At 42.3% G+C, this 24,476-nt stretch overlaps 1 protein-coding gene across 2 annotated transcripts in view; it reads right to left on the bottom strand.

The window, feature by feature from the left end:
• ccdc171 (coiled-coil domain containing 171) overlaps positions 1-24,476 on the bottom strand; it is a 478,351-nt gene that overhangs the window by 41,943 nt on the left and 411,932 nt on the right. Inside the window, exons 24-25 of one of the 2 annotated variants that reach the window (XM_072258225.1) lie at positions 12,435-12,587; positions 1,456-2,285 (exon numbers count right to left, since the gene is read on the bottom strand). In XM_072258225.1, the coding sequence (XP_072114326.1) occupies positions 2,277-2,285; positions 12,435-12,587 (162 nt within the window). In that variant the 3' untranslated portion in view covers positions 1,456-2,276. Of the gene's footprint in view, positions 1-1,455; positions 2,286-12,434; positions 12,588-24,476 lie in introns of those variants that run through there. The other variant, XM_072258224.1, reaches the window with a different exon arrangement.

The raw sequence follows: 24,476 nt of genomic DNA on the forward strand, positions 1-24,476 counted from the left end.
CAACAGATCCACCCCGCACCCCCCCGACAACATCCATGACAATACACGCTAGGTGGCCACTTTATTAGGTATCTCCTCCAGTGGTCACTGAGTGTAGGTTCCTGGTTTTCTGCAGCTGTAGGCCATCCACTTCAAGGTTCGAGGTATATGCGTTCAGCAATGCTCTTCTGCACACCACTGTTGTAACATGTAGTTATTTGTATTGTCGCCTTCCTGGCAGCTTGAACCAGTCCAGTCACTCTCCTCTGTTTTCTCTCATTATCAAAGCATTTTCGCACTCAGAACCCCTACTCACTGAATGTTTTTTGTTTTTCTTACCATTCTCAGTAAAATCTAGCAGGGATTCCCATCCTGGGGTCTGTGGAGCCCTTGCTTAATAGTATTGTTCCATGGAATTACAAAGGTAGGGAGCCTCTGCTTTATAGACTGCAGTACATGAAAATCCAAGGACATCACTAGTTTCCGAAATACTGAAATCACTCCCTCTGGCACCAACAAACATTCCCAAAGTCACGCAGGTCACACTTCTTCCCCAGTCTGATGTTTGGTCTAAACTACAACTGAACCAATTGATCATGTCTGCATGCTTTTATGCATTGAGTTATTGCCACACAATTGACTGATTAGATATTTGCATTAATTAGCAGGTGTGCAGGTGTACCTAATAATGTGGCCACTGAGTGTGCTTGTTCCTGAGGGGAATTCTGCATTTCCTGTCTATAGTCTCCTAACTACATGGTGTCTGTACCTTCAGTGTGACTGTTTTACCAAAGCTCCTGTCTCTGATGTCCCCTTTGCTCCTGAGAAAGTACATCTGCAGCTCCAGTCAGTCAGGAGCTGTAGCTGGACACAGTTCCTGTAGGTCTCATCACCAGAAAATTGGAAGTTTCCCTGACCTCCTACATTCTGCAGGATTATATGATTGCCATGTGGTAATCTCTAAATCAATAAGACTATGGACTACTTTATAACAGCATAAGATATAGGAGCAGAATTAGGTCATTTGGCCCATCGAGTCTGCCCTGCCATTTCATCATGGCTGATCTAATTTTCCTCTCAGCCCCAATATCCAATCTTCTCCCCATATCTCTTCAATCCCTGACCAATCAAGAATCTATCAACCTCTGCCTTAAATATACATAAAGACTTGACCTCCACGGCTGCCTGTGCCAACACTTTCTACAGATTCACCACTCTTTGGCTAAATAAATTACTCCTCATCTCTGTTCTAAATGGACACCCCTCCATTCTGAGGCTGTGTCCTCTGGTCTTAGACTCTCCCACCATTAGGAACCATCCTCTCCAGATCAACTCTATCAAGGGCTTTCACCTTTCGATAGGTTTCAATTAGGCCAGTGGCTTAAGACAGTGGCATTTAAGAGCTACAAAAAATTAAATGCATAATTAAAAATTCAAAGATTCGAATTACATTTATTATCAAAGTATGTATGCAGTATACAACCCTGAGATTCATCTTCGCGCAGACAGCCACGAAACAAAGAAACAGTACAGATCCTGTTCAAAGAAAAACATCAAACACCCATACACAAAAAAAGAACAAATCACACAAATGGCAAAAAATGAGCGCGAAACACAGAATATAAAATATCAAACTACAAAATCATTGAAACAGTCCAGGAATGTGCAGTCTAGTTCAGTTCAATTTAGTGCTGTGTTGTTTGTTGACTGCAGGATGCAGAGCCAGTCTGCCCCAATCAAAATTGCGCAAAATAGCAATAAAAAAGGAGTAGCCAGAAACCAGAAGCAAATCATAACATGCATACTGAGTCCAATCCACAAACTGCGTTGATTAAACGTTATCCAAAACCCTGCACTCTGGTGAGGGAGAGGGAGACCGATCACATGCAGGCACCTTCCCCCGGTACAGCAAGCGAAAAGGAGAGAGAAACTGGTCAAACAAAGGCAGATGCCGCTGAACACCTGCTCCCCTTCTGCTGTCATCCTCATTGATTTCAATCTTGCTTGACACTTTAATCGGCGAGATCAGTGAGAAATGGAGTTGATTATGGAGTCACACCCCAGGCCACAGACTCCACTCGAAGCCTCACCGAACTTCCTCAGGGACAGCAAAGCGCCAGATCGCTCAGTCCACCCGAAGACACATCACCAAGATGTAAATTACAGGTTCCAATAGTCAAAGAATCATATTTGAAAGAAGAAGAAGTAAAAGAAGTAGTTTCATGAACTGCCTGATGGACATAGCCTTTGGCTGCGTTGTTCGCTGGCGCCATCTTCTTCCAACCTTAAAAATTTTCTCAAAGAATCTAAAAACATTAGAACATTTTAAAAAAGTTAGCATATTTAAATTAAATAATTTAAATACGATAAATTACGTGTAACAAACCTCTCTTTCTCACAACGGTTCCTCTTCATTGAAGTAAATGAAATTACAGTATATAGAGTCGCACACTCGTGGCCACTTATTAGGTACACTTCTACACCTGCTCATTAATACAAGTATCTGATCAGCCAATCACGTGGCAGCAACTCAATGCATAATAGCATGCAGACATGGTCAAGATGTTCAGTTATTGTTCAGACCAAACATCAGAATGGGAAAGAAGTCTGATTTAAGCGACTTTGACTGTGTTTAAATGATTGTTGGTACAAGATGGGTTAGTTTGAATATCTCAGAAACAGCTGATCTCTTGGGATATTCATGCATAACAGTCTCTAGAGTTCACAGAGAACACATTACTGAATGCACAGCACACCAACCTTGAAGTGAATGGGCTACAGGATCAAAAGACCATGAACGTATACTCAGTAGCCACTTTATTAGGTATACAAGGTACCTAATAAAGTGGCCAGTGAGTGTACAGAACAGAAATAAGCCAATTAACCCATCATTCCATGCCTGCTATTAAGTACCCAACTATATTAACCCTATTTACCAGCACTTGCTCTATAGCCTTATATGCTTTGACAATGTAAGTGCCTCACTAGATACTTCTTAAACATTGTGAGGGTTTCTGCTTTTACCAGCATTGTGTGTTCCAAATTCTGAGATTTAGTTGTCTTTAAATTGTTTTTGAGGTTTGTAAGGATGGTTTTGGCAATAGAGAGGGAACTTAGAGGGTTAGGTTAGGGTTTAGGGACAGGGGTGTGACAGAATTAGAGGTCAGGCTGGAATCTGAATCTCCACTAGTAGTTCACAGGACAGTGACACAGATTTGGGACATATGTGGTTGGATGTTGGATTGGCAGAAAGTGGACACCCCCTCCCCCCACCCAGTTCAACGAACTGTTGTGGGTTCCAGAATAGCAGCTCTATACAGACTGGAGGAATGAGTTCTGATGACAATCCTGGGGTTTGTGAATTGGTGAGACTGGAGTTTGAAGTCTAGTATTTAGAGACCTGTCATCAGCAAGTCTTGAGTTTAAGGCCTAGTGCTTGGTGATTGGTGTGTCCTACGATCGATGCCGAAGATCGAGAACTAAGGGTTGAATTGGAAGTCTGGAAGTTGAGTCCCATTGGCCAGAGCCAAGTCCGCAAATCACTGGGGAAGTCAAAACCTAATATTTGCAAGTCCAAGTCTATTGGTGGGTGCAGGTGTGTGCTGAGATTAAAGGACTGTTATATGTGGGTAAGAGAGAAGAAAATTGTATGTTTTGCTGTTGTTGTTTTGTTGCTTGTGTTCTGTATTGCAGTGGTCCCCAACTACAAAACTACTGCAAGAAAACGATATGATTTGGTGATATGAAATGATATGAGTCAGCTGCACCTTTCTTCATTCCTTGTCTCACACTGTTGAACTTGAAATAACCTACCAAATCATACCAGATAACACATAAAACCTAAAATAACACTAACATATAGTAAAAGCAGGAATGATATGATAAATACACAGCCTATATAAAGTAGAAATGATGTATGTAGAGTGTAGTTTCACATAACAGAATCGGGAAGATTAAGCCAAAACCGATTTGTAGAAAAAATTTGTACACACATGCGCACACAGGTGCCTGCACAACGCTTCATGGTCATGGTAGTCTTTCTCAGGGTAAACACAAGTGTCCCACATTTGACTGCTACTTTTGTCCCTTACTTGGGAGTGAGAAAATTGGCAACCCTACTTGAACACCACCCACTCCCCGCCCCCCCCGTCAGCCAGTCCGCAAGAATATTGCCAATATTAAACCAGTCTGCGGTGCAAAAAGGGTTGGGGACCCCTGCTGTATTGTACTGCCGAGCATTGTAGGCATGCTATGTTAGCATCGGAATGTGTGGCAACACTTGTGTATTCCCCACAGCACACCATCAGATGTGTTGGTTGTTAACACCAACAATGCAGTTCACTGCACGTTTTGATGTACACCTGATCAATAAATTTGAATCTTGAATCTTAAACATCCTGCCTCTGTTGCTAAACCCATTCTCCTTTGTTCTAGGTAAATCTGCTAAAATAACATTGGGGGTAAAGCATTTTATAATCCAACCTATCTATGCACCTGATAATTTCATCTCAATACCTCAAATGGACACACTCTCAACCATCTACACCACAAGGAAAATACCATAACATACCCACTCCTATATTCTATGTCTTAGCTGGTAAAGGAAAGTACATCTGCTCGTTAATGCAAATATCTAATCAGCCAATCATGTGGCAGCAATTTAATGCATAACAGCATGCAGATATGGACAAGAGGTTCAATTGTTGTTCAAACTAAACAATGGAATGTGGGAAAAATATGATCTAAGTGACTTTAACCGTGGAATGATTGTTGGTGCCGGACTCGGTTGTTTGGGTATCTCAGAAGCTGCTGATTTCCTGAGATTATAAGACTATAAGATTTATGAACCATTTTGATCCATCAAGTCTGCTCCACCATTTCATCATTGCTGATCCATTTCCCTCTCAGCCTCAATCTCCTGCCTTCTCCGTAACTAATGAAAAACCTATCAACCCTCTGCCTTCAAAATAAGACCATAAGATATAGGAGCAGATATAGGCCATTTAGCCTATTGAGTTTGCTCTGCTACTTCATCATGGCTGATACGATTTTCCTCTCAACCCTAGTCTCCCGCCTTCTCCCTGTATCCTTTCATGCCCTGACCAATCAGGAATCTATCAACCTCTGTCTTAAATATACATAAAGACTTGGCAAAGAATTTCGAAGATTCACCACTCTCTGGCTAAAGAAATTCCTCCTCCTCTCAGTTCTAAAAGGACGTCCCTTATTTCTGAAGCTATGCCCTTTAGTCCTAGACTGCCCCACCTCAGGAAGTATCTCCTCACATCCACTCTGTTGAGGCCTTTCAACATTCAATAGGTGTAAGCAAGATCTCCCCTCATTCTTCTGAATTCCAGTGAGTACAGGCCCAGAGCCATCAATCGGTCCCTTTCATTCCCGGAATCATTCTCGTGAACCTCCTCTGAATCTTCACCATTATCAGCATGTTCTTTCTTAGACAAGGGGCCCAAGACAGCTCACTATATTCCAAGTGAGGTCTTAACGTTATATCCTTGCGTTTATATTCCAGTTCTCACAAATTGAATGCTAACATTGCATTTGCCTTCTTTACCACTGACTCAACCTGCCAATTAACTTTCAAGGAATCCTGCATTAGGACTCCCAAGTCTTTTTACACCACGCATTTTTGAATTTTCTCTCCACTTAGAAAATAGTCTACGCTTTGATTTCTTCTAAGTACATGACCATACACTTCTTGACACTGTTTTCCATCTGCCACTTTTTTGACCATTCTCCTATTCTGCCTAAGTCCTTCTGCAACCTCCCTGCTTCCTGAACACTACCAACCCGTCCACTTATTTTTGTATTGTCTGCAAACGTGGCCACAAAGCCATCAATTCCATCATCCGAAGTGTTGACGTAGAATGTAAAAAGAAGCGCTCACAACAGACCTCTGCGGAATACTACTAATCACTAGCATCCAACCAGAAAAGAATCCCTTTATTCCTATTCTTTGCTTTCTTTCCTGTAAGACCAGGTACTCCTAACTTGTTAAGCAGCCTCAATGTGGCACCTTGTCAGAGGCCTTTCTGAATATCCTAATAAACAGCGTCCACTGATTCTCCTTTGTCTATCATGCTTGATATTTCTTCAAAGAATTCCAACAGATTTGTCTGGCAATATTGTCCCTAAGGAAACCATGCTGACTTTGGCCTATTTTGTCAAGTGCCTCCAAGTCCTCCGAAACCACATCCTTAACAATCAACTCCAACATCTTCCCAACCACTGAGGTCAGACTAACTGGCCTATAATTTCCTTTCATCTGCCTTTCTTTACTTTCTTGAAGAGTGGAGTGACATGTACAATTTTTCAGGGTTCTGGAATGTTTTCATGCACAACAGTCTCTAAGGTTTGGAGAAATGGTGCAAAAAAACAACAAAAAAATGTGACCCGCGGCTCTTTAAGTGAAAATACACTGTTATTGAGAGAGGTCAGAGGAGAACGATCATACTGGTTCAAGCTGACAGGAAGGTGACAGCAACTCAAATAACCATGTGTTACAACAATGGTGTGCAGAAGAGCATCGCTGAACACACAACGCATCAAACCTTGAAGTGGATGGGTCATAGTAGCAGAAGACCATGAACATACAATCAGTGGCCACTTTATTAGGTACACAAGGTACCTAATACAGTGGCCATCGGGTATATTCATAGGTCTTCTGTACCTGCCATGGGTACAATTAGAGGAGTTCTCAGCATATCTATACCAGTACAGTTTTGGCTTTCACAGCCAGAGTCCCAAGCCAGATTAAAGTTGTTCTGCAAATGCAACTTTGTCAGGAAATCAAGGGGCATCTCTACAACAATTAGCTGCCAGGTTTTCTAAATAATAGTGATGACACTTCCAAAGATGTACCTCTGGCTGTAAAGCACCTTGACATTGTGAAGTCCAATAGAACACAAGTATCTCTGATTGAATTATAAACTGGGAAGATGATATGGATAGGATGGGTTGAAACCTTAGAATGGGTTGAAAGCAAGAAACTTCAGGTCAAGATAGCGTCAAGCTGCTGAAGCTTTTGTCGAGTGTATGGCCTCAAATTCAGTTGTTTTTTTAATTTTGTAGGAGTGGTTTTTGGGTCAGCTTAGGGCTTAGGGATGGGGATGTTAGGGGTTTGAAGGTCAGATTAGGGTTTGAGGACAGGAACGTGCAGGAGTTAAAGATCTAGGGCTCAGCTCTGCACCCCGCATTCAAAGGCCAGTGATGTGGATGGGTGATGGAGGATATCTGGAGTCCAGGCTTCTGCTCTGCACTTGAAGGCCAGTGATGTGGTCATGTGATGAAGGGTATCTGTGGATGCCGGTCTGGTAAGTGTAATGGACGAGGACTAGCAAGGATGCAGACTTGTGGCCCACCAGATCAACCAGTCCCACAAGGTCAGTAGGTCATGTGAACAGATGTCTTGCAAGCAATGGACACGAGAGCTTGTGGCTCCCTAGATATACAAACCGGTGCCTGGAGTTCATGATCTGGAATTTAGGGTGCTATCATCAGTTAGTCCTGGGTTGATACTGAAGATCGTTTGGAAGTCTGGAAGTTGAAACCCAATGGCCAAAGCCCTGGGTCTATGAGAATGAAGTCAACTGGGCATATTGGGGGCCTGTTTTCCATGAGTCTGCTGGAGGCCTGAAGGCCTGTCCTGGGGTTGGAGGGCTGTCTGTGAGAGTGGGTGGGTGGGTGGTGTTGTTTTGTTGCCTGTTGTGTTCTGTGTTTCTCTGCTGACCATTGTAACCAAGCTATGGTGGCACTGGAATGTGTAACAACACTTGTGGGCTGCTCTCAGGACATCCTGAGGTAATGCTGGTTGTTAACGCAAATGATGCATTTCACTGTGTGTTTCGATGTATACATGATGAATAAATGCATCTGAACGTGAACATTTTAAAATTATGATGCAGATGCAGACCTTGAAATTATTGCTAGCATCGCTTACTAGGATCTTTATGGTTGATTGAAATAAAATGGCATAACATCTTCACCACCACACATACCCTCCTGAGATTCCCGGAAACATTACAATGAAAGCCAAGAGATCTTGGTGCAGCATGTAGAAAGATTAGATTGGAATCAGTCTGTGTCCAAGGTTCAGAAGTGAAAGTGCAACCTCCTGAAACACAGTATGACCATTTCTGCTTTTAATTGTTCTACCATTAAAAACGAAACTTTTACTGCAAAGGTCTAAAGCTACCCTCCAAGATTATCTACCTATTTGCCTCTCCTTTCTCTTGAAATCTTAAGACCGATCTTTCTGAATAGCTTTTTTGTCATTTGCCCTAATTTCTCCTCAAGTGGTTTAATTTAAATTGATAATATAATTGAGAGACTCCATGAAATGTTCAAATGTGTTAACATTTTAGTGAATTACAAGTTGTTGCTCAACTTCATTTAGAAGTTAATTTCATCTATTTTTCATGCATAATGTATTTCCTAAAACTAGTTCAACTCTTTCTACTCTTGCAATATTTTCCTCCTTTCTTTCATCAAGAAGCTAAATTAGGATTAATATGCAATAGTATAAAAACTGTGGATTTGATCCTGTGAGGCAAAACTGCTGGTATTTGATTTTGTAAGTGCAGACAAGTTTAGAACTCTCATGTGAGTCTCGATATCCTGAGCTTGCTGGCCAAGCATGATGGCAATTTCTTGGCTGCACACCACTGTTAGACTATATGAAGCAGAAATATGGAGGAGGAGCTTGCTGGAATTTCCCAGCTGTTATCTCTGGACAGAGATTCTGAACCAGGATCTGCAAGCTTATTTGTTTTAATGGAGATTTCACGGGTATGAGGAAGAGCAGTAACAATTTAAATTAATAACTTAATTTCACTATTTGTGTCTGTGGTAATGTTTTAAATAGTTTCACAGAATTTTGAATTATTTTATTTATTAGTATTTTATAAACTATTTTTAATGCTTTAGTAGCTTATTTCACATTTAATTATGTTGGAAGGCCTCATCATTAAGAAGCATTTGAAACAAAAATGACAGCTTTGACAAATAGCAAACTTGGGGGCTATTTTTTTAACAGTCAAAGCTCCCAGGGGTAGTGCGTCTTGTTCTAGACCCTGACACCAAATAGCCTCACCATTCAGCTCACAGACAGTCTCAGTAGCAAGGTTACTTTTCAAGATGCAGAAAATATAGGTACATGATATTGATGTAGTTCAGCAAGGAACAAGGACACTTAAATCAAGACCTATATTATAATTAATAATGCAATGTACTGCACAGTAGCTTTTAAAGTGAGAGACAATTTACATTAATTTTCATAATATAAAATTATTTTTTTACCTTATAAGCTAGTGCATGGAAAGCAATTTTCATTAACTAAGGTTATGCTGAAGGTGTCTCACAAAGTACATTTTCATGAATATTCTCAATTATTGTTCAAACTCTAACTCTTATTTGTAAAAACTTAAATCATGCTCTAAAGAATTCCTGAATCACCACAGTGCCAACATTGAACAAGAGACGTAACTAAACCACTTAAATTAATTTGCTGTTATATCAATTGTGACCAAATCATTGTCTTCCTTCGTCAAAGTGTTTTAAAGCTAATTAGGCTTAATGATCGACATCATTTTCTAAGTTCTAAAATGCATAATTTGTAATTATTTCTAAAACTGAAGGCTAAAAATTAAACTACACATGCAGATCCATTATCTATACCCTCTCATGTTCCCACCTAATTGCTCCTAATGCTCTCATGCTCCTAATTCTCCTATTACCCTATTTACAATCCTACTCTAGGATGGAATTTGTATCCAGCAGAGCTTTGGAATATAAGAAGAATAGAGACTTTCAGGCCTTTTCGGTGGGTTCCAAACATCGTGAGAAGTTGTTCATTGGTGTTGCAGTGCGAGTTTAAAAAGAGCTCAGGTGCTTTTGGAATTTTCAGCAGGCTACAAGCATAACGATCCATTAGGCACTCGGCAGGGGCCAATTAAAAAGCGAGGTGTAAGCAGAGCAGCCCTTGTGGGAGTGGCTCTTGTGTAAGTGGACAGTGTTAGAGTGGGCAGGCTTGGGCAAACACAGGCAGAGTTTCCAAGTAAGCTGTTTCTTTTTCTGTTAGTACATATCTAGTATGCCAAGAATGGGTCCAGAGTTAGTGTTGTGTTCCTTATATGAAATGTGGGAACTTTGGGAGACCTCCATTCTTCCTGATAACTACACTTACACGAAGTGCATCGCTCCTTAGAGGCCACAAAGGAACTGGAACGGCATCTGGATGACCTTTGGCTCACACCGGAAAATGAGGAGGTGATAGATAAGAACTACAGGGAGGTAGTCACCCCTAAGCTGCAGGACGTAGATACCCAGGTGACTGTCAGGAAAGGAAAGGCATTAGGCAGCCAGTGTACCCCTGTGGCCATGCCCCTCAATAGTAAGTATGCTGCTTTGGACACTGTTGGGGGGGGGGGGGGGGGAAACGACCTACCAGGGGAAAACCACAGTGACCTGATCTCTAGCACTGAGTCTCTGTCTGTGGCTCAGAAGGGCATGGAAAAGAGGAATGCAGCAGTGATAGAGGATTCCATAATTAGAGAAGCAGACAGCAGATTCTGCGGACACGCAAGAAACACCCGAATGGTATGTTGCCTTCCGGATGCCAGGGGGTCAGGGATATCTTGAATAGGGTCTAAAGTATTCAAAAGAGGAGGGTTAACAGCTGGAAGCCATGGTACATATATTTATACCAACAACATAGGTAGGCAAAGGGAGGAGGACTTGATGAGAGAATACAGGGAGTTAGCTATACAGCTGAAAAGCAAGATCTTCAGTGTAGAAATCTCTGGATTGCTGCCTGTTCCATGCATCAGAGAGGGAAAGGATAGGATGATTTAGCAGAAGAATGCATGGCTGAAGAATTGATGCAGGAAATAGGGTTTCAGATTCAGGATCATTGGGATCTCTGCTGGGGAACATATGACCTCTTACACCTGAACCCGAGGGAGAACAATATCCCTGTGGGCAGGCTTGCTAGAGCTGTTGGGGAGGGTTTAAACTAATTTGGCAGGGGGATGAGAAATAGCGTCATAGGGCTGAGAATGGGGCTATTGGTATACAACTAGATACAGTGTGTAGTGAGACTGTGAGGAAGGACAGATAGATGATAGAGCAATTGCAGTCAGTGAAACGAGTTAAAGTGTATCTGGGGACCAAAATCGAAAAGGGTGGTGAATACAGACATGAAGGTGTTATATTTGAATGCACATAATACTTGGAATAAGGTAGATAATCTTGTAGCACAGTTAGAGGTAGCAGGTATGACGTTGTGGGCATCACTGAGTCGTGGCTGAAAGAAGATCATAGTTAGGAGTTTAAAATCTAAGGAAATGCTTTGTACCAAAAGCACAGAGGGGATGGGGTAGAATCTCTGTGTATAGAGTTAAGAAACTGCAAGGGTATAAAGAACCTGATGAGAGTTATATAAGGTAACCAGGATGTGGGCTACAAATTACAATGGAAGATAGAAAAGGCATGTAAAAAAGCCAGTGTTGTGATAGTCATGGGGATATCAATATGCAGGTAGATTGTCTAAGGTCTTATGGTCTTAAGAAAGCAGAGGAAGCCCACACAGTTAGTGGAAAGACATGCAAACTCCACTTAGACACTGTTGAATATCATGATTGAACCCAGGCTGCCTGAGCTGTGAAGCAGCTACACAAACCACTGTGTAGTCCCAGGGACTGAGCATCTGGCAACTATCATAAAACTCAAAGGCTATCATAATATCCGAATACAACGTTTATGAACAATAAAATGGTTGTATTATAATTCAGTACTGATAGTTGATCTTTTGACTGAGTAATACATTAAAATATTGCATTAACTGTTGAAAAATTAGGTACATTGTTTTGTTTCTGACATTTTTAAGATCATTGTAATGTGAGAACCAGGATGTATGGAGGTCACAAATGAATGAAATAATTTTGTTGTGTAAAGACAGAGGAGCACAAGACCATTAGAGAGCCATCACACTATTTCACTAAAGATCTACTTTTGAACTTAATATTACAGCCCATTGTGTACTTCTGATGGGCTGAATGTCCTAATTGTGCTCGTACGTGTACTTCTGATCTGCCAAGATGAAAGCCTAGCTGCTCATTTAGCAGCTGGGAAACAGGCACTTGGTATATTTATTGACATAACATTTAATATACTAGGAAACACTTCTTGTTCTAGGTAAAACAGCCACTTCTATAACTGTCACTGGTGTGTTATGTGTGAGTTAAGCTTTATCTACTTTTTCTTTCATTGCATATACTGTATATAACAAGTGACAAATAAAAGCATACCTTCCTATAATATTTTTGACGATAACTGTCAGATATAAGTACACTTAATTACAGTGACCAATGGTCATCATACATCTGACAATTTACCAGTGACCTACCTGTAAAATGTTAGGTGTGAAAACAGAAACTTACTGGAACTAAGGCATTATTTTCACGCAGGCATGCAGTCTGAAGTTCTGATTTAAGAGTCCCGATGTGCTTTTGATGTGAAGTGACTTCTGCTTCCAGAGCAGTAACTCTGGAGCTAGCCAGCTGGTAAATGTCCATAAAAGTCTGGGTTAAGTTCTAGCAAACAGAAAAATAAAGCAAAGTAGTTATCAACTATGGCTAAGCTTGGACAGAAATATTTCAGAGCATCTGGTATACCATATTGAAGTGACAGGTTTTAGAAAATAATTCCACCCTGAGATGGAAATTTTAAATAACACTGGTTTGCTAATCTCCGTTGTACTTATCATATAACTTTTCCTATAAACAATGCACCCTGTATTTTGAAGTGTTGTCCTGGTATTCCAGGTGTAATGTAATATGGATTTGTCAGGGGTAAGGAACCCATAATATTTTGATAAACTGTTTTAACCAAAAATCTTATATGGATAGTAAGACATAGTATGTCTAAATATTTTAACATCATATCTTACGTTTTCTGTAAAGCACTTCTCAGAATATTTTTTCTCAGCGCCACTAATGAAGCTGAGTAAATTATTACCTTTATAGTGGTATCCAGGTCCCAGACAGGAGCCTAACTATACACTGGAATATTAACAAGAAATAAAATTCTGTTTATTATAAAATGGAATAGTCTCAATTGTAGGACATTGATCAGACAAGATATTGTGACGCTCTGGGGGCAGGGGGGAGCCTCGCCCCAGCATTCCTGGCGACCAGCATTATTTATTGATCTTGCTTTAAAATGTGTTCATGGAATTATGGTGAGATGTTCAAGTTCAATTGTAACATTTTAGCTTGGGTTGTACAGTTATTTGCTTAGGTGTTTGTGGGTCACCCTGACTGTAACTGGGGTGTGTAACAATCATCTCCCCCGTCTGTATGTGACTGATTGGGTTCTCACCGAGCGATGGTGCTCTGTCACAATGAAACTGGCTGTTGAGATAAACGAACTCTTCTCTTCTGTCATCATGGACCGAATGCCCGTCACAATATAAATCACTGAAGTAACTCCACCATGGACAGTCCCAAGCCTGGCTGTGAAAGGAGGAGGACTGGGAATGGGGCCAGCCACCCCATCCCATAAAAACCCAGACCTACCGAAACACCAGCAGAAGGTCCAAAGACCTCATCCCTGGGAGAGGATCTCTGAAGGTGGGCTACACCTGGGGACAACTTAGACAGGATATTCTGGTCAGCTACCGCCAGCAGCCTATATTCATGTCGGGGTGATGGGCTTAAGAAAGTAACCACAGATGTGAGTCAAAATGTACTGGTAACTTTATATTCACTCAGACTGCAAAAATACAGTAGGATTAATGGAGTTCCTCCTAACAAGTAAACCATACTTCTCTTGTCGAAAGAAGTGCATTCCCATCAGAAGTGGGAAATTTTTACTTTCAGAGTCTTGCTTTGTACCAATGAGATTTTGTTGTATGGTGCCCTGCCTAGCCTAATTATTGCTGCACAATCATTAATGTTCTGCATTTGAAGTTACGCACCATCATGATAAAACTTGTTTAGGTTGTATATGCTTTGGCTATGCCACATTGTTAACACAATCTTAGCATGTAGCTTGGAATAATTAAAGGAATGGATGGCAATTTAAATTTAACCTGGGAACACTAAGCTTGGAAACAGGAATTTGTGGTATGTTCTTTTTTGTCTCTCTTGCCTGTGTCATTGATTTTGTGGAGCAATTTAATGGATCCCATGACACTACATTTTTTCCATAGCTTTCTTTCGTCTAAGTATTTATCCATTTTTCTTTTGCAAGTTCCCAATAAATCTGCTTTCATCATCCTTTCCTGCAACACATTCCAGGTCACAACAACAATGGGCAAAAATGTCTTTTGCTGTCTTTCTTTCTTTTACCAGTTACCTTAATTCTGTATTCCTCCCACCCCCAATTACTGATCTGTATACTACTAACAACAGTTCTTATTTATTTACTCCATCAAATGCTTCTGGAAGACAATCCAATTTTCTAAGTCCCTGTAAATTACACAGGTTCCTCATCCCCTATTCTATTTCAGCAATGCCTTCTGCAGTGTAGTAAAATCTCGACATTCTTCCAAAAGTGTGGTGTCCAGGACTGAACACAGAATGCCAGCTAAGAGCAGTTCTAATGAAAGATATAGAAGCAGAATTAGACCATTCAGCATAGAGCGTCTGCTCTGCCATTCCACCATTATAGATTTACTTCTCTCTGACTAAAGACATTTTCCCTCATCTCAGTTCTGAATGGAAGTCTCTCAATTCTGAAGCTGTGCCTTCTGGTCCTAGACACCTCACTATAGGAAACATCCTCTCCACATACACTCTATCTAAGCCCTTCAATATTCTTAGAGCATAATAGATAATCTGCTTAAACATTAATACTGTTTTTCTCTCCAAATACATTACCTGGCCTGCTGAGTACCTGCAGGATTTTTCAATGTTTATTTAGCTTTCCTGCATCTGTAGTATTTAACGTAATCCACTTGCTTCTGGGCTGTTTGCTTCCATGTGCTTTTCAAGCAGCTTGCTCTAACATCAACGTTTTGGTGTTGCACAGTCAAACAACACAGAAACAGGTCCTTTGGGCCAACTGGTCCACGTTGACCAAGATGCCCCATCCAAGCTAATTCCATTTGCCAGTGTTTTTCCCATAACCTTTTAAACCTTTTGCAACTGTCTTAACGGTTGCATTGTATCTGCTTCAACCACTTCCTCTGGCAGCTGATTTCACATCTACACAGTGGTCATTGTATTAGGTATCTCCTGTATCTAATGAGGTGGCCACTGAGTGTACGCTCGTGGTTTTCTGCTGCTGTAACTCATCCACTTCAAGGTTTGTCATGTTGTGCATTCAGAAATGCTCTTTTTACACCACTGTTGTAGTGTATGGTTAACCTTCCTGTTTGGCCATTCTCCTTTGACCTCTCTCATTAAGAAGGCATTTTTTGCCCACAGAACTGCCACTCACTGTTTTGTTGTTTTTTGTGCCATTCTCTCTAAACTCTAGAGACTGTTATACGTGAAAATCCCAGTAGATCAGCAGTTTCTGAGATACAAAACCACCCCATCTGGCACCAACAATCATTCCATAGTTAAATCAACATAGATCACATTTCTTCCCCATTCTGATGTTCAGTTGTCATACCAAATCAGTTGACTATATCTGCATGCTTTATGAATTAAGTTGCTGCCACATGATTGGCTAATTAGATATTTGCATTAAGAAGCTGGTGTACAGGTGTACCTAATAATGAGACCACTGAAGTTCCACAAGTTCCACTTACAACTTTCCCTTGTCACTTTAAACCTATGCCCTCAAGTTATTGAAACTCCAACTCCGGAAAAAAGACAGACTGCGTTCACCTTATCTCTGTCCCTCATGATTTTATGCCCATTTAGAAGATCAACTCTCAGTCTACAATGCTAGGAATAAAGTTTTAGTTTGTCCAACCTCTTCCTATAACTTAGTCCCTCAAGTTTTGGCAGCAACATTGTAATTTTTTTCTTACGCTCTTTCCAGTTTAATAAAATCCTTTGAACAGCAGGGCAACCAAAACCGAACAGAATAGTCACCAGCACTCTGAACTCCCAACTTTTATTCTCAACACCTTGACTTATGAAGGCCAGCATGTCAAAAGCCTTCTTCACCACCCGGTCTACCTGTGACTTTATTTTCAGTGAACAATATACTGGTACTCCAAGGTCACTCTGGTCTACAGCACTCCTCAGTCCCTACCATTTACGGTGCAAGACCTGTGTGGATTTGACATTCGAAGATGCAATACCTTGCACTTAGCCGAATTAAACTTAATTTGCCATTCCTCGGCCCAGTTACTCAGCTGATCACGGTCACCCTGTAATTTTTGATAACCTTCTTCATTGTCCACAATCCTACCAATTTTAGTGTTATCTGCAAATTTACAACCCATGCCTTATGCATTCTTATCCAAATCATTGATAAAGATGATAAACAACAGTGGTCCTAGCAAAAAGCCCTGGGGAACACCACTAAGTCATGGACCTCCAGTCTGAGATGCAACTTCTATTTTCTACCCAGAAGCCAACTGTGTATCCAATTAGCCAGCTCTCCCCAGATTCTATGCTATCTAAATCTCCAGAGCAACTTATCATGTGGAACCTTAACAACAACCACATAAACAAGCTCTACTGCCCTATCCTCATAGAGCTACGTCAAAATAAAACTCATTCAAGATCATAAGACATGATCTCCCATCCACAAAGCCATGGTAGCTACCCATAATCAAAACCAGCCTTTCCGTATATGGGTATATCTTATCCCTCAGAATCCTCTCCAGTAACTTACCTACCATAAATATTGAATTATAGTTTCCTGCTTTTTCTTTGCCACCCTTCTTAAATAAAGGCACAATATCCACTACCCTCCTGTCTATCATCACCTGACTTGTAGCGAAAGTTGATGCAAATATCTCAGCCAGGGCTCCCACAACAACTTCTGTGGCCTCCCACAGTGTTCTTGGATAAATCTGGCCAGGCCCTGGAAATCTGTCTAGCTTCATATATTTTAAAAAAAGACATTCAGCACTTTCTCTGTTGTAATGCAGACTATCCCCAAGATGTCCCTCCTTACTTTTCCTAGTTTTAAAGTCTTCATGTCTTTCTTCACAGTAATAATAGAGGACAAATATTCATTAAGACCTTGCTTATCTCCTGCGGCTCCATGCAAAGGTGTCCCCTTTGGTCTTAGGGGACCATATTCTCTCTCTAGTTAATCTTTCTCACTGAAAATAAATATCTTTGGATTTTCCTTAATCTTCTCTGTCAAATTTATTTCATGCTTCTTTCAGTCTCTTCTGATTTCCTCTTGAGCACACATCTGTATCTCTTATATGCCTCCAGGAATTAACTTGATTCCAGCTGCCTGTAACCGACCCATGCCTCCTTCTTTTTCCTGTCCTGAGTCTCAATCTCCCTCATCATCCAGGGTCACCTACTCCTACCAGCCATGACTTTCACTCTATCCGAAAAAGGGAGACCTTGAGGTCTCCCTGTCTCACCTTTAGAAGCCTCCCACAGGAGGTAGATCCCTCACACTCAACAACCTACATCAATCAAGCTTTGCATACTCCTATCTCATATCTTCTGAATTCACTTTGCCCCTATTTGTAAAGGTAACCTGTGAACCAGTTCTGTCCCTTTCCATAACCATTTCAAAACTATTAGTATAATGGTCACCCTCACTGTCACCTCAGTCGCCTTGCCGCACCATGTGATCTAGTTTTGCCCTTTCCCTGGTAGGGCCCTCAATATATTGGCGAAGGGACGTTTCCTGAACACACTATACTGTATTAGGAAAGTTAAAATCCCCTACTATGGCAACCCTATTATACTGACAAAGTTGCATCACACCCCTGCATTTTTGTTCTTGTAAGTCCTGCTGACTGTCTTGGGTTTTATAGTACAATCCCAACAGTATGATAGTCCCATTGTTATTTCTTAGCTCCACTCATAAAACCTTACTGCATGATTCTTCAGAATTTCATCCCTAACTCCAACTAAGACATTGTCCTTAATCAAAAATGTAACTCCCCTTTCTCCCTTTTCACCAGCTCTATCCTGCCGAAAGCACCCATATCCTGGAACACTTAAGTTGCCAGTCCTGCCCCTCCCTTAGCCATGTTTCCATAGTGGCTATAATATCCCAATCCCATATAACTATCCAAGCCCTTTCATCCACCTTAGCTGTCAGACCTCTTGCAATTTAATCCAGTGGAGACTTTCCTTGCTCCCCGCCATTCTCCTGCCTGTTGTGCCTATTCAATTTGATGTGACTGATATCTATATCACTTTCCAGCCTCTCCTTTGCCTCCCTGATGCCTGAGATCCCCCTTCCCTGCCAATCTAGTTTAAACCCACCCAAGTAGCACTAGCAAATCTGGCTGTCAAGATATTGGTTGCCCTCCAGTTCCGGTGTAATCCATTTCTCTTGTACAGCTTACCTCTGCCCAGAAGAGAACCCCATGGTCCAAAAATCTGAATCCCTGCTGCCTACACCAACTTTTCAGCCATGCACTCTTTAGTGAGATTCTCACTAGCATGTGCCACTGGAAGTAACCCAGAGATTACTACCCCAAACGTCCTGCTTTTTAAAATTCTTCTCAAGCCCTCTTCATTCACACTGCAGGACCTCATCTTTTTCTTTAATATCTAATTTGTACAAACATGTACAACAACATCTGACTGCTCACCCCTCCCATGAAAATGTTCCTTTGCCACTCTTTGCAAGACCTTGGGACCAGGGTGGCAACATATCAGTCTGGAGCTCTTTCAACTCCTGCACCTTTTAAAAATTTCACTATTTAGTTTATGTTGCTTATCCTTATACTTATTTTCAAAAAAGAACTTAAGGTATCTATGTTAAAATCCATGCACAACATGTGCTCATTTCACTAGACCTTGGAGATCTGGTACTACCATCCTTATTGCTTACTGCAGTTTACAGTTCTGCATCATCATCAACCTTTGGAATGACGCTCCGTATGCCCAGGTTGAAACCATAACAGAAAACGATGTGAATGCCTCCGATAGCAAAATTTAGGTAGTTATCTGTCCTTACAGCCCCTTATAGACCATATTGTACACCTCCTTCACAACCACTGGCCATGTAAATACTTATGTCAAAATGGAATCATTGTCTAAGAGAGAGTTCATAGTTTTTCAAACCTCATAGAACACTGTGCTCAAGGGTATATATATCAGGATATAGCACAGGATATGTCACTTACCCACTTCAAACATTTGGCTGACAAACATATCTTTGTATTTAGGTTGTGTAAATGCAATCCACATTTGCTCAATCACCTATTTAGAGAGATTCCTCCCCAAGGGCACACTAAAGTGAAATAGAAGATGACAGTGAAATCTGACAAATCAGATCAATGGAAGATCCACACTGGTACCTTCCAGACATACACAAGGCACACATGCAGCATTTTCCATAAAATGGAAGTAAGACTTAAGTTTCACAAAGGATGGCTGAAGTTTACAGTTGCTAAGAGTGTCTGGTGAATGATGTCCAACATCCAGCTGACTCGGCCTAGAAATGACTGGCTACTGAGAGCATAGTTCAAAGTAAATTTATTATCAAAGTATATATATGTCACCACATACAACCTGCGATTCATTATGTGGCAGACAATCACAGTAAGTATAAGAATCAAAATAGAGTCAATGAAAGACTGCACCCAACAGGACAGACAACCACCAATGTGCAAAAATAACCAATGAACTGTGTAAATATGAGAAGAAAGAGAAGAAAAAGGAAATAATAATAATAAATAAATAGGCAATAAATATTGACAACATGAAATGAAGAGTCCTTGAAAGTGGGACAGTTCAGTGATCGGGGTGAGTGAAGTTGACTGAAGTGATCCCCCTTGGTTCAAGAACCTGATGGTTGAGGAATAATAACTGCTCCTGAACCTGGTGGTGTGAGTCCTGAGGCCCTGTATCTACTTCCAGACTCGGTAGACTATCCCTCCATGTCTTCCTCCTTTTCTGCAGCTGTGACACTATCTCTGAAAAACAGTTCCACACCTCCACCTCTTTTGCCTTCCTCCCTGTCCTTTCTGAAACATCTATAGCCCGGCACTCTAAGTAACCATTCGTGCCCCTGAGCCATCCAAGGCTCTGTAATGGCCACAACATCATAGCTCCAAGTACTGATCCACGCTCTAAACTCATCCGCTTTGTTCATGCTTCTTGCATTAAAATAGACACATCTCAAACCATCGGTCTGAGTGCATCCCTCCTCTATTACCTGTCTCTCCTCTCTCTCGCACTGTCTCCAAGCTTTCTCTATTTGTGAGCCAACAGCCCCTTCCTCCGTCTCTTCAGTTTGGTTCCCATCCCCCAGCAATTCTAGTTTAAACTCTCCCCAATAGCCTTAGCAAACCTCTCTGCCAGGATAATGGTCCACTCGGATTCAAGTGCAACCCATCCTTTTTGTTCAGGTCACACCTGCCCCAAAGGAGGTCCCAATGATCCAGAAATCTGAATCCCCACCTCCCTGCTCCAACCCCTCAGCCACGCATTTATCCTCCACCTCATTCTATTCCTATACTTACAGTCACATAGCGCAGACAGTAATCCTGAGATTACTACCTTTGAGGACTTGCTTCTCAACTTCCTTCCTAACTCCCTATTGTCTGCTTTCAGGACCTCCTCCCTTTTCCTACCTATGTTGTTGGCACCAATATGTACCACGACCTCTGGCTGTTCACCTTCCCACTTCAGGATATCGTGGACGTGATCAGAAATATCCCGGACCCTGGCACCTGAGAGGCAAACTACCATCCATGTTTCTTTCCTACGTCCACAGAGTCACCTGCCTGACCCCCTAACTATAGAGCCTCCTATCACTGCTGCCATCCTCTTCCTTTCCCTACTCTTCTGAGCCACAGGGTCAGACTGTGTGCCAGAGGCGTGACCACTGTTGCTTCCTCCAAGTAGGCAGTCCGGCCCAACAGTACTCAAGCAGGAGTACTTATTGTTACGGGGGACAACCACAGAGGTACTCTTTAGTATCTGCCTCTTGCCCTTCCCTCTCCTGACTGTTACCCACTTATCTGTCTCCTGAGATCACGGTGCGACTACTTGCCTATAGCTCCTCTCTATCATCTCCTCACTTTCCCTGACCAGATGAGGGTCATCGAGCTGTAACTCCAGTTCCCTAACTTGTTCCCTAAGGAGCTGCAACTCGATGCACCTGGTGCAGATGTGACCGTCCGGGAAGGTGGGAGTCTCCCGGACTTCCCACATCAGATACTCATTACAGACCACCGGCCTCACAGACATACTTCCTCCTTCTATTCTTCACAGATAACCTCCCTGGCCTTGACCCATTATCACTGAAGACCCATTGAACCAAAGCCCTCCTACCCTGTCTCCTGCTCCTCACATGTCCGCTTGGTAAAGCTGTCTCTTTTAAACTTCGCTCCAGTCCAACTCACTGATGTCCACGCGCTTGCGCAGTTGTCCCTCGATCAAACTGCTGAAGAAAAATCTGTCTGGAAATCACACCAAAGTTGCAGGAGGCAGGTAGCTGGGTGGCAGTCAGGAGAGGAAAAGGTAAAAGGCAGACAGGCAGTGCAAAGTACTCCTGTGGCCACTCCCCTCAATAACAGGTATACCGCTTTGGATGCCACTGGAGGGGGTGAATTATCAGGGGAAAGGCACAGCAGACAGGGCTCTGACACTTAGTCTGGATTCAATAGTGAGGAGAGGAGACAGGAGATTCTTAAGACGTAAAAGAGATACCGGATGGCATGTGCCTCCCAGGTGGCAGGATGAGAAATGTCTCACATCCGGTCCACAGCATTCCAAAGGAGGAAGGAGAGTAGCTAGAACTTGTGGTACATATTGGTACCAATGTTAGGCAGGAAAAGGGATGAGGTCCTGAAGCGAGAATATAGAGAGCTAGGTGAGAAGCTGAAAAGCATGATCTCAAGGACTGGAATCTCTGGATTCCTGCCTATGCCACACATCAGTAAGGGTAAGAATAAAATGATTTGGCAGATAAATGTATGGCTGAGAAATTGGTCCAGGAGGTAGAATTTCAGATTTGTGTAGCATTGGAATCACTTCTGGCAGAAGTATGACCTGTACGAAAAGGACAGATTACATCAGAACTTCAAAGCACAGCAACATCTAAGTTCCTGCTTACCTTCATAGTTGTTCTGGGATAGAAGACTACTGTTCAGATTGATGCTGTAGAGAAGCAGTGTTCATTTAGTATTTAGTCACAGCTTCCTAGCCACGGTGTTGGCGTTAGCTTCCAGTTTGAGAATTTTAGTTAACGGTCTTATTGACCTAGAGTTTAATGTTTTTTTTGTTTAATTTTGCACCGTTCTTATTAAAAGTCTATGAACTGTTCATCCACATCATTGTCTCTCCCTCTGTACCTGGGCCAGAAGCACACACTTGCATCAGTAAGTCTTGAAGAAAGAAAATGGACCCAGCACATGTGACAGATACTTTCAGAAAGACAAGCCCAGTGCAAAATGAAGTTCACGGAGGAGAAACGAAAATCGGTAGAAGTTAGATTGACTGACGTTTCTCATGCAGTGTGACAGCGGCAAGCACAGTCCCAGCTGGAAGAACAGGTGTCAGTCTTTGCAACGACGGTATGGCAACTCACTACAGATGGCTGGAATCAGGTGGCAGCCATTACTGCTCTCATACCACGGTCCAATAGGTTACTACCAACAGCCAGAATCAGGAGACATGTCAGCCCCAAGCCCAACCATGTCAGTCCCAAGCCCAGCCTGGTCAGTTCGGTGATGATGATGATGTGCGCAAACTGGCGTACATGGTGAATCTCTTGATTCCCACTCAGCTTGTTCAACACTCTACAGTATCAAGGTCCCCCTGCAGCCCAGTTGTTTTTGGCAATTTGTTGTTAAGTTCAAGAGAGTTTTTGATCTTTCAGTATGGGGTCAAGAGGCTGCCCACTGACTCCTGGGTCTGCAACAAAATAGAGGGAAAGTGAGGAACTACGCAGTGAAGTTCTGCATGCTTGTGGTGGAGATGGGGTGGAATGAGATCCCTCAGCACTGCATACCAGTGGGGACTGAGTGCAGGGGTCCAGCACAAGATCGCAGTGTATGATGAGCAGTACTGCCTGGTTGACCTGATTAATCTAGCCATTCAGATTGACAACTGGGCAACTGAGTGGCACAAAGAAAGAATGTCTTGAGCTACCTATTCCATAGATCACCTTTTGTCTGTACCCTCACCCTCATCAGCTAGTACCCAGTTCACAGAGGAGCCTATGCACCTATCTCAGGAAAAATGAGATTGATGCAATAGAATGGGCTCCTGCCTCTATTGTGGCCATCCAGGACTCCTTGGGCTTCATGTCCCAAGTGCCCAGTCAAATGAAGATATCCGTCAGCAGGAAGGGGAGTTCTGACAGGTTGGTTCTCACTGCAAGCGTCTTCCCCCAACTGTTGCTTTCAGCTTCCTTGTTATGCAGGTCTCGGACCTACGAGCTTCAGGCATTTATTGACTCCAAGGCAGCCAAGAAGCCCATGGATATCTCTCTAGTTCAAGAATAGAGATTTCCAACTCAGCAATTGAGACAAAATACTGACATCAAGGCCCTAGATGGTTAGCCTTTTGGTACCAGCAAGATCCACCTTTCCACAGAAATCCTCCAACTTGTGCTAGAAGGTAACAAAAGGAGCAGCTCTCCTTCTATCTGGTTGAATTGCCTGAACCGCCGCTGGTGTTTGGCCTACCCTGGTTCTCTCGACACAAACCATGGATTGAATGGTTCCTAAGCATGCATCAAAAGTGGGAATCAGCTTGCCTGTCCAACTGTCTGGGTCCAGCTCAAGCCCCAGTCCATGAATCCTTTCTTGTGTCCATAAGACCATAAGCAGGAGGAGCAGAATTAGGCCATTCAACCCATTGAGTTGCTCTGCTATTCCATCATGGCTGATCCCGGATCCCACTCAACTCCATACACCTGCCTTCCTGCCATAACCTTTGATGCCCTGACCAATCAAGAAACTATCTATTTTCACTTTAAATATACCCGTGGTCTTAGCCTCTACAGCTATCTGTGGCAGAACAACTGTTAGTGTGAACATGCCTAGCATTCCAGCTGCATATGCTGATCATTTTGAGGTTTTGAGTTAAAAGGAGGCCTCCTCTCTGACTCTACACCAGCCATATGACTGTGTCATGGAACTCTTACTCAGTACTAGTTCTCCCAGGAGCTGACTCCTTCCCCTCTCCCTTCTTGAAATGGTGGCTATGGAAGAGAACATCAAGGAGGCATTGGCCTTGGGGTTTATTCATATGTCAACCTCGTCAACAGGGAAGGGCTTCTTTTTTGTGAGCAGGGCCAAGTCCTGTCCCAGCATTGATCATCGGCCCCTCAACAACATCACAGCTACCCCCTTCCTCTGCTTGCCTCTGCATTCAAACATCTCCAGGGAGTCTTCATATTTTCAAAGATAA

Source organism: Mobula birostris, chromosome 5 (genome assembly GCF_030028105.1).
Source record: "Mobula birostris isolate sMobBir1 chromosome 5, sMobBir1.hap1, whole genome shotgun sequence".
Classification (NCBI taxonomy): domain Eukaryota; kingdom Metazoa; phylum Chordata; class Chondrichthyes; order Myliobatiformes; family Myliobatidae; genus Mobula; species Mobula birostris.